Source organism: Somniosus microcephalus, chromosome 1, assembly GCF_052327205.1.
Source record: "Somniosus microcephalus isolate GS21.2 chromosome 1, FLI_Smic_1.0, whole genome shotgun sequence".
NCBI classification, from domain to species: domain Eukaryota; kingdom Metazoa; phylum Chordata; class Chondrichthyes; order Squaliformes; family Somniosidae; genus Somniosus; species Somniosus microcephalus.
This window is the reverse complement of record NC_140987.1, coordinates 225,211,958-225,222,843: the sequence shown is the minus strand read 5'-3', so window position 1 is coordinate 225,222,843 and position 10,886 is coordinate 225,211,958. Positions and strand designations below refer to the sequence as shown.

The 10,886-nt window shown below is 53.9% G+C and overlaps 1 protein-coding gene across 1 annotated transcript in view; it reads right to left on the bottom strand.

The window, feature by feature from the left end:
• LOC147124644 (transmembrane protease serine 11C-like) overlaps nucleotides 1-8,550 on the bottom strand; it is a 59,850-nt gene extending 51,300 nt beyond the window's left edge. The window contains exon 1 of the mRNA XM_085983091.1: nucleotides 8,448-8,550. Coding sequence (XP_085839217.1) covers nucleotides 8,448-8,550 — 103 coding nt within the window. The remainder of the gene's footprint in view (nucleotides 1-8,447) is intronic.
• Nucleotides 8,551-10,886: the final 2,336 nt, after the last annotated feature.

Here is a 10,886-nt window from a genome sequence, read left to right as displayed (position 1 = left end):
CAGCTGAGTTTCAGCGCCCCCGGTCAGCTCGAGGGTCCGCAGCCGCTGTTTCGGCCACAGGCCACAAAGCACCCCGAGCCCCAGTGCCGGCGATGGCTCCACGGAGCTCTGTGCCGCCCCACGCACTGACATGGCCCCCGCCCCTCCCGAGCTGGCTTGAAGAGTGCCGATTGCGGCTGTGAGAGACGGCCGGTGGGGCCCCGGTTGCCGGGGGTAACCATTCCCGCTCTCCAAGCCCCGCCCCGAGATCAGCACTCCCGAGAGCCCCGCCCCGAGCCGAGCGGGGGAACAGAGAGAGACGCCGCATCTCAGCTGCTCCTGCTGCGCGCGCGCGCACCCTTTACTAAGGCAGCGGCGCTCGGCTGAGGCCCGCCCCTCCAGCCTTCACAAAGATGGCGGCGATCGGGGGGCCGCTTGTTGACTGGGGGCCGGGAGGTGCCTAGCTCGGGGCGTGGGTGCAGAGGAGAGGCCGAGGCTTCGAGGCCTACCTGGAAAAAACGGGGAAAGGTAGGAAAATTAATGAGATTAGATAAAAGATTTAGAAAGTAATTAACTTTTTTTTTAAAAACAATATGGCCTAGAAATTCAGTTGGTTGCGCCAGCCGTTAGCGCCTTAGGAGGGGTAGATGTCGGGCCGCTAGGCGGGGTAGCGTCCCGGGCGCAGCGAGAAACTGCGCCTCGCCCCGACTTCACTCGAGATTTAGCGCCGGCGCAAAGTCTTTTGCGCGCGCTCAGCTGCCGCGCGCAGATCATGACGTCATTTTCCTCGTGCAGCGCCCTTTGTGCGCCCCCCAACCGGAACTTCAGTGGCAACGCCCCATTGTGCGCCTGACGCCCCCTAGCGACTGTTAAGTGGAACGGTGCTCAGCCGATGCGGGGGCGCGGGGGGCGCAAATTAAAGGGCACTCCTCCTGCAATATAAAAGGCTGCCATTTTGCAGCACTCCCTCTTGCGAAACGGATCTTTGGAGAGAGACCAAGGTAGATAGCTTTCTGCTTTGGCCCAAACACTCGGACAGGTACTTCTGGCTTCAGGCCACAGATTTTCCACTAGTCTTTGCCTTCATTGACATCTCATTGTTTGCCAGCATATTATGGGGGCTGCAATGGGTGTCACGCAGGCTTTCTCAATTACATCCAAAGGGCTCACAGACGCCCGTGAGAGAGTGGCAGCCCTGGCTAGACGGAGAGGGGGGCAACAGGCGTCGGCAAAGGAGGCCTTACCCACCCAGGGTATACCGCCAGCAGTTTCTCCTATCTCAACATGTCTGAGGAGCAGTGTGTGTTCGGAGGCTGCGATTCAGAAGGGGACGTGGTCACAGAGATCTGCCAGCTGCTTGGCGGTGATCTGCAGCCACAGCTGAGGAGCAGGACGTCTCTGTCGGTGGCAGTCAAGGACGGTGACGGTGGCTCTCAACTTCTATGCCACCGGCTCCTTCCAAGCCGCTACTGGGGGACATTGCCAACATCTCCCAGTTTCGCCGTGCATTGCTGCATCCGCCAGGTGACCAATGCCCCTTTTCCAAAGGAGACGTCAGTTCATCTCCTTCTCCATGGCCCTTGCCAAGCAGCAAACAGCGTGCAATGGGCTTTGCAGCATTCGCAGGCTTCCCCATGGTGCAGGGGCGCCATTGACTGCACGCATGTGGCTTTGCGGGCACCTCTGCAGAATGCCGAGGATTATCGCAACCGGAAGGGGCTACCATTCGCTGAACGTACAGCTGGTGTGTGACCACAGGCAGCTCATCCTAGCTGCCAATGCCCGCTTTCCAGGCAGCAGCCACGACAGACTTCTGTGGCAGACATGTTCCAGGCCCCAGCCTCACCCACGCGGATGGCTTATCAGGGACAAAGGCTATCCTTTGTGTACCTGGCTGATGACCCCCGCTCCGTGCGCCCAGCACCCCTGCTGAAGAGAGAGATACAACGAGAGCCATCAAGCGACCAGGAACATCATCGAAACAAACAATCGGCGTCCTGAAGCAACGGTTTCCGCTGTCTCGATCGTTCTGGTGGAGCCCTACAGTATTCGCCGGAGCGAATCTCCCATTTCGTGGTCGTTTTGCTGCATGCTGCACAACCTGGCTATCCGCAGGACTCAGCCACTGCCACCACAGATTGGAGGACCACCTCAGGAGGAGGAGCAGGAGGAGGAGGAGGAGGACCAGCACAGGAGGGAGGCACAAAGTGCAAGGGCCGCCCGTCGCCGGCTTATTGAACGTTGGTTTCTAGGCCCCCCTCTCAGGGACTGGCTTGTGCCAATGTCAGCAGATGAATGTAGCCGCTCCACAAGCCCTCAGCCGAGCAGGGCAACCAGGACTTAACCAAAAAAACCATGCACACTGCAATTTAACAACAATAATTTATTGAAAACCTCTGCCCCTTCCCACATTACATGCTCATGTGGAGAAGCCCCCCTCCAAAAAACACAAAAACTACCAGTCTCGACCTTACAAAAAGAAAGAAAGACACCAGTCTAGGCCTTACAAAAAAGAAATAAAAGACACCAGTCTCGGCCTTACATAAAGAAATAAAGACACCAGTCTCGGCCCTTACATAAAGAAATAAAGATACCAGTCTCGGCCTTACACAAAAAACAACTGCACCAGTGTCGGCCTTACAACAAGCACCAGGGCATTTGTGCATACCTCTACTTTTTTGGCCTGCGAGGGCGATGCCTTGTGCATCCTTGCCTGGCCCCCTGCCCCGCCCTGCTGCTCCTCCTCAATGCGAGCCCAGTGGCTGCAGCAAGGCTGGGGGGAAGGCTGCTGAGGGGGCAGATGGCGAGATGGCAGATTGCCCTTGGGGGGTCGGCCCTGCACCAGCTCTGGCCTTGGAGTGGCCGGCTGCTGACTGCTCCAACTCTGGCTGGGGCGGCAGCAGTCTGTCCCAGCAGCTCGTGGCAGCTGCAATGACGGAAGTGGCAGTGTCGGCTGCAGGAATGGTGGCAACCTGGCAGACCCGCAGGTGCTCGCTGGTCGCCTGAGACACTGGCACTCGCACAGGGCCAGCACTGCAGCATGCGCAGCAAACAGCTGAAGGGACAGACTGCTGGGGCTGCTGCTGCGCGGGCGAGTGCCCTTGCGATGCCTGGCTGATCCAGCGAGGGGTGGCAGCAGTTAGTGCCCGTGTGGCCCCTGGTCTGTGTCCGCATGACACCAGCCAGTGAATGGACGGCACGACTGAGCACTTGGCTAGAAGCCGACTGTGCTGCCGCGAAGTCCTGCAGACTCCTGGCCTGTGCTGCCGCGATGTCCTGCAGACTCCTGGCCTGTGCTGCCGCGATGTCCTGCAGACTCCTGGCCTGTGCTGCATTGAATTGTTCCAGACTCCTGGCCTGTGCTGCACTGAATTGTTGCAGACTCCTGGCCTGTGCTGCCCCGAATTCCTGCACACTCCTTGCCAGTGACTCTATGGAGTCAGGCATCCTTGCCACTGCAGCCATGAGCTCAGTGTGCCTGCGCTCAGCCTGGACGGCCATTTCCTCTAGGAGGCGCACCTTCTCTGCGCTGACCGTCGCAGGACTGGAGGCCGCACTCACCCTCTGGGGAGAAGTCCGCCGAGCTTCCCCACCCCTCCCGCGTTGCTGCAGGCCGCTGGGCCCCGGAGCTTCTCTCTCCTCCGACCCTTCCCCCCGGCTCCCCTCCAGGGAAGACGTGTCCCCTACATCGCGATGGGCTGGCGCGGCTGAGGGTGGCACTGATGGGCCGGCTTCCTCTTCCTCCTCCTCGTCTTCCGAAGGGCTGACAGTGGCAGCTTGAGGGCCCGCCTCCTCACCTGGCGATTCACCATCTGAAAGCAGGAAGGCACAAGAGTAGCTTTAGAGTGAGGACAGGGCAGCAGCGAGGGAGGCATGAGTGGTGCCATGCACCGCATTGGTCGGACAGTGGCAAAGGATGCTGATCTGATGCGCAAGTGGAACGAGAGAGGTCCAAAAGGTGATGCCCTTACCAATGGTGCCCAGAACAGGGTCGGCATCTCCACTGGCGACGGGGCCAATCAGCCGGACTCCCATAATGCACTCCACACGCTGGTCGAGGTCGGAGAGCTCTTTGAGGTCAGGGCGGCCTCCGCCGGTGTCAGTGCGGTTGCGCCGGTTGTGCGGAACCTTGGCCTGCAAGAGAAAGGACGGCCTCTAAGTACAGTGTGTAGCCCTGATCTTGTCTGCACTGCCTCCCATGGTCGAATAGCTTGGACAGTGTGTAGCCCTGATCTTGTCAGCACTGCCTCCCATGGTCGAATAGCTTGGACAGTGTGTAGCCCTGATCTTGTCTGCAATGCCTCCCATGGTCGAATAGCTTGGACAGTGTGTAAAGTGCTGAATGTGCAATTGATTTTCATGCCAGTCCCATAGCTGCTGGATGCGGGCTGGCAATTAGGGCTTTCAGGTCCCTTTGCCCATAATATGAGGTGCACATGCAAGGATGAGGAGGACACTGGAAAGGGTACTCACCCTGACAACCCGAGTGAGGTCATTGAACTTCTTCCGGCATTGCACAGGAGTCCTGGCAACCACGCTGTTGGAAGACACCCTGTTGGACACCTCCCTCCAGGCTTTGCAGTAGGCGCTGGGCAGCGGCCTCTCGCCACCTTCTGGGAACAAAACATGGCGCCTGCGCTCCACTCCGCCAACCAGCACCCTCAGGTCTCCGTCGCTGAAGCGCTGTGCTCTCTCCCTGGCTTCTCCATAGTCCTGGGCGTTGTACAGGTGAAGCTGAAGTGGTCAGGCCTAGGTTGAGGGCTGCAGTGTGCAGGGCATGGCAGGCAAACAAATCGACCCTCTCCCTTTAAGAGATGACCGGCGCCAGAGTGTCTGCCGTCAATCAAGAACTCGCCGCACCTGCGCTGCGACCGGCCTCGGGGGTATCGCTCAGCACCGCCGGCTTAGCGCCTAAAGATAGTCGTGCATCGCCTGTTTTAGCGCAGCAGCAACCTCTTGGGGCGTTGCGACTGAATATCGGCGAAGGGGGTGCGACTTTGCGCCGGGCGCAAAATTTAGCTGCCGCCCGACTTTACCGCCCCAAAAGTGGCTATACTGAATTTCTAGGCCTATGTGTTTTAAAAGCAACGTTTTTTTGAAAGACGCAGAAAGTGGGAAAAAGAAAGGAAAAGTTTGGAATCAAGATGACGGCGACTCACCTCGGTTCAGAACGATAAGGCCCGCCCACACACGCACCGATTGGTCGACCGTCAGGTCACCAAAGCGTAGGATTGGTCAATCGTCCCGTCACTCGACCGTAGGAGGGCCCGGCCGCACGCGCCAGCAACCCGGCGTACGATTGGTCGACCTCGAGGTCACTCTATCGCTAATGAGCGGATAATGAGATGCTAATGAGCGGAATGTTGAACGTTTTTCGGATACCGCGGGCGCGATTTTTGTCCGGCCGAAATGTAAATATGCTTACGACCGTTTTGGAACGGTAAGCTTTCTTTCGACGTAACGCACGTTTAGGTATGCCCTATAACTTTCGAGCGCATAGCCGGACAGACGCACACGTGAGGACAGACAGATAGACAGACAGATAGACAGACAGAAAGAAGTATCCGTTTATATATATAGATGCCACATGAAATTTATTGATTAGCACCACTTTAATGTCTTGCTCATTATTGCATCCCGAGGGCCAACTCGCCCTTTCACTTGTTTCATGATGACTGTCAATACGTGACGGGACCCATTGGGCGGATGTGCAATGGGTGGATGAGTGGTTGAAGGACTGTTTAGTGCAAAGAGGCGGGGGGAGAGCGGGTGGTGGGCTGGGTGGCGCTGGTCCTGCTGGTGAGAGCAAATCACAGGATTTAATTTGCTATGTTTCACACTAGGTGAACTGTTGCGATATAAGGGCATCCGTGGCTTCCCGGGAAGTCATGTAAATGGCTGGTCTGGCGATGGGTGTCCCATCTTCATTTTCCTTCTTCTTCTGTTCCTCCTTCTCCTCTATGTTCTCTTCATCCAAAGATAAGTGATGAACCCCTTCATCTTCCTCCACCTGCAAACCTCTCTCTAGTGCATGTGCTGATCCCACCACAGCATGTCGTCGCTACGGTGGGTGGTGATGGTCTTCAACAACAACAACTTGTGTTTATATAGCACATTTAATGTAGTAAAATGTCCCAAGGCACTTTGCAGGAGTGTTATCAAACAAAATTTGACACTGAGCCACATAAGGAAATAGTAGGACAGATGACCAAAAGCTTGGTCAAAGATGTAGGTTTTAAGGAGCGTCTTAAAAGAGGAAAGCGAGGTAGCGAGGCGGAGAGGTTTAGGGAAGGAATTCCATTGCTTAGGGCCTCGGCAGCTGAAGGCGTTCTGCTCAAGTAAAAATTGGAACCAAGTTAAAAATAATTTTAAAATACATCATTAATGTCTCCTAAGGACGTTAATTGCGCCAATAAGTACCCGCCCACATCCAATTTGGAAATCCCCGACTTCGGCGAGTAAGTTTCTCACCGGCATCCCAACACACCTCCGTTAAACCCGGAAGTGGCCGAGTTGGAGCTGGGTTGCGCTCCCGCTCTAAAAAAATCAAAGTTTTTTACCCCCCCCCCCACAATCAAGATTCTCTAATGTGCTGTCAAGCACATCCAACATACCTCACATCCTGATCTTTTTAATTTGAAATCCTCAGAGCAATATGCAAACAAACTGACCGCATAGTTGCTGATGGGGTCAGCATCGGGGACAGTCGGGAGTCGGAATCCTACACTGCTACACCCCCAGCAGCAAAGCAAGAACACAGGGATTCCAGGGCCTAAATCTGTATGTTTAGGCAGGTGGCAGTGTGGAACAGACGACGGTCCATCATATATGAAATAGTTTGCACCTCGTTAGCAACCTATTGTCAAGCTGCCTGAGAGAAAGAGCCTAGAAAACATGGGCCTATGGATATCATGGTGGGGTACACAGAACTTGTGGTATGGAGCGTACCGTGTCAGCTTTTTCCAGGTTGGCCGTTAAATTCTTATGGTTAAAAGTTCGGGGGTTTAAAGCCACACATTACTGGCAAAAAAGTGGCACCTGTCTCTCTTTCGCCAGCTGATGGCGGGTCCTGCAGTGTCCTCCATTTTTGACTTCCCAGTAGCGCTGCCAGTAAGTAAAAAATGGCGGAGTGGTGACATCAGTTGGCGTGCAATGCCAACTTAACATCACCTCAACCAACTCTGACCCTAGCGTTGAGGTCAGCGTGGGTCATAACCATGCCAGGAAAACCCAGCATGCAAACAGACTGACAAAGATGCTGTCAGCACCTCTTAAAGGGACACACATATTTTTTAGGTAAGTTTGCATTTAAACTTTTGGATTTTTTGGGGGATTTTATTGAAGTAGTAGCTTGCTGCAATAGATGTTAAAAGTTTTTTTAAGTATGTAGGGAGTGCTGCTGGATGCTTGCAAGGCCTCAGATGGTAAAGGAAGGCCTCCGAGAAGACAGAAAATGCTGCAAATACTCAGCAGGTAAGGCAACATCCGTGGAAAGAGAAACAGAGTTAATGAGATGCTACCTGACCAGCTCAGTATTTCCAGCATTTTATGCTGTCATTTCAGATTTATAGCATCTGCTCGCAGAGGGAAGAGGAAGACACAGAAAAGGAAGAAGCAGAAAAGGAGGAAACTGAAGAGGAAAAATGCAACCCAGACAGCCCCTTTCTGGCCAGGATATCTGGGATGGAATCATCCGCCTGCAGTCCCAGTGACCACAACCCCAATTCCCTTTTCAACATTTGCCCCACACCTTTCTTTCCCTCTGTTGCTGACCATCACAGCGTCCTCTTGCCTACGATGCTGAAATAAAAGCCACCACAAAGCAAACTTTCCAATCCAACTTTATACATCTATCCATCCAATATGACATCAAGAAATCAACTCATCATCCTTATGCATTCCCTTAGTGACTGACTTGTGTGTGCCTTTGCCTATCCTACTGATGTCATGCAGTGCTACCTAGTGGCTGCAGCATGGCTGAGTGGCTGCTGACTTTCAGTGGGGGACACTGCAAATGGCCTGAAATCGAGTGATGGTGTTTCTTCTTCTTCTTCTTCTTCACTCTCCTCTCCCTCTTCTTGGTCAACCACTGGCTGGGCAGGCTGCATTTCTTGGGTGTGTGAAATAAAGAAGGCACAAGGGTGAAGTTGTGCTGACGGGAGGGCAGGAAAGCATGAGATGCATGCCAGAAGGAGGATAACGTATGAGGATATCATCATCTTGTATCCTTTAAGCCCCGCCGCTGGCCAAGGGCTCAGCCATGCCCCAGCCAAGAATGGCCTGCACCATCTCCTCCAAGGGGGTGAGGTGAGGCTAGGAATGGGAGATCTGCCTCATGTTTGGTACAGATTGTTGGTAGGTGAGTGATTGGGGGTGGGGGCGGTGTGAGGGGGAGTCGTGCATTCAGCAGTGTATGAGGCTAGTGATGCAGTTGGTAGGAGACAGCTTTTGAACATGCATTCACTGACCTTGACCAGTGGTCTGATGTCTTGAAGCTTCTTCGTGCACTGGAGCCAGGTGGTGGGGGGCAACGCTGCTGGCCATGACAGCTTCAGTGATGTGGTCCCACATCCTTCTTTCTGGAGGGCCTCCTGGTTCTAGTGGGTAGAGGACCTCTCTTGCGGTGTTGACCCCTGCACAACGCTGTAGTGCTGCCTGCGAGACCATAGGCTTGCTGAGCCATTTGTGTTAGCGCTGAAGCACTTTTCCCATTTTTTAAGGTTCAGAAGGGAATTCAGCTTTAAGTGCTGAAGAATCCCATTTGGTGACTTATTTTTAATGGTAAATTTTTTATTGAAAGGCAGTCAAGACTGAACGTTACTTTTTATCACGGTATTGTAATTTTTATTACTTCTGAATCCATTGGCACTTTTATTCATAGCCCCTTTAATTGCACACAATGCCTTGCAAACATCACAGCCTCGCTCCCAGAGGCTGTGAGAAGCTGCAATGCTGATTGTGGATGGGAACTTGGGTCGGAGGCCTTCATTAATGCCACCGGATGGCATTGCATGGTAAGTTAGTGCTGCGCTACACATTGCCAGCCCCCAGCATGAAATTTTGCCAGGTAGCGCTGCGGCCATTTGCAGCGGCCGTTAACTCGAGTTGTCGGTGACATCGGCACTTCTCTTGGCGTACACAAATTTTCCCCCCTTAAATTGTTCACTTTGTGAGAAAAAAGGCATGACATTTCATACTCTGATACTTACCATTAAAGTGTCCACTAATAAGCACCCTCTAGTGAAAGCAGATTAGGGTTGGATTCTCTGGGAGGAATATTGTCAAAATGTAATGTCTCATAGAAGACTTGCGTAACTAAGACATTACAGAACACAAGATCCCAGATTCTATTCCCAGTCTGTGCAGAATTAGCTGATAGGAATATAGGAACAGGAGTAGACCATTCAGCCCCTCGAGCCTGTTCCGCCACTCAATTGGACCATTGCTGATCTGTATCTTAACTCTATCTTCCCGCCTTAGTTCAGTAACCCTTTATACCCTTGCCTAACAAAAATCTATCAATCTCAATTTTGAAAATTTCAATTGCCGCAAGAACTTTTTGGGGGAGAGAGTTCCAGATTCCCACTTCCCTTTGTGTGAAGAGGAGCTTCCTGACATCACCCCTGAGCGGCCTAACTCTAATTTTAAGGTTATGCCCCCTTGTTCTGCACTCCCCCACCAGAGGAAAAAGCTTCTCATTGTCTACCCTCGCAATTGCTTTTTAAAATTATTGGGGGAGAAATTCAGTATCGCCACGTTTGGGGCGTTATACTCGAGCGGGCACGAAATTTAGCACCCGGCGCAAATTATCGCCACCTACTGCTAAATTGACCTGCTTCACCCCAGGAAGTGCTTGGAGCGCTAAAACAGGCGCTGCACGACTGTCTTAAGGCGCTAAGCCGGAAAAGCGAGGCGCTACCACCGAGGGCGGGCACAGCGCAGGTGCGGCCAGTTCGCGATTGCACGCAGACACGCTGGCGCCGGTCAGCTCTTAAAGGGGAGGTTCGATCTTGGATTGCAGCCATACCCTGCGCATCGGAGCCCTGATTCTCGGCCTGGACAGACCTGCTGCCACATTCTAACGCCTAGGACCATGGAGAGGGCCAGGGAGCGAGTGCAGCGGTTCAGTGCGGTGGTCCTGCAGGTTCTGGTTGGCGCAGTGGAGCGCAGGCGATCTATCCTGTTTCCGGACAGTGGCAGGAGGCCGCTGCCCATCGACTATCGCAAAGCTTGGAGGGAGGTGGCTCACAGACTGACCTCCAGCAGCATGGTGCCTAGGACCCCTGTGCAATGCAGGAAGATGTTCAACGATCTCACTCGGGTCGTCAGGGTGAGTACCCTTTTCAGTATCCTCTTCATCCCTGCATGTCCACCTCACTTTATGGCCAAAGGGTCCTGAAAGCCCCAATGCCCAGCCCTCATCCAACACCTATGGGCCTTACATGAAACTCACACACACATTCAGCACTTTACACACTGCAAGGGCTAATCGACCATGGAGGGCAGTGCAGCCAAGATCAGGGCTTCACACTAAGGGCTATTCTACCATGGGAGGCAGTGCAGCCAAGATCAGGGCTTCACACTGTAAGGGCTAATCGACCATGGGAGGCAGTGCAGCCAAGATCAGGGCTTCACACTGTGCTCAGAGCCCGTCCTTTCTCTTGCAGGGCAAGCTGGCCCATAACAGGAGGCAGCAGCAACGGACCGGAGGAGGCCGGCCTCACCTTCAAGACCTCAGCGATCTGGAGCAGCGAGTCCAGCGGATTATGGCAGGCCGGATGATTGGCCCCGTCGTCACTGGAGATGCCGACCCCGTTCTGGACAGCAATGGTAAGGTCATCATCTTTTTGACCTCTCTCCTTCCACTTGTGCCTCACACCAGCATCCTTTGCCACTATCGAACCAAT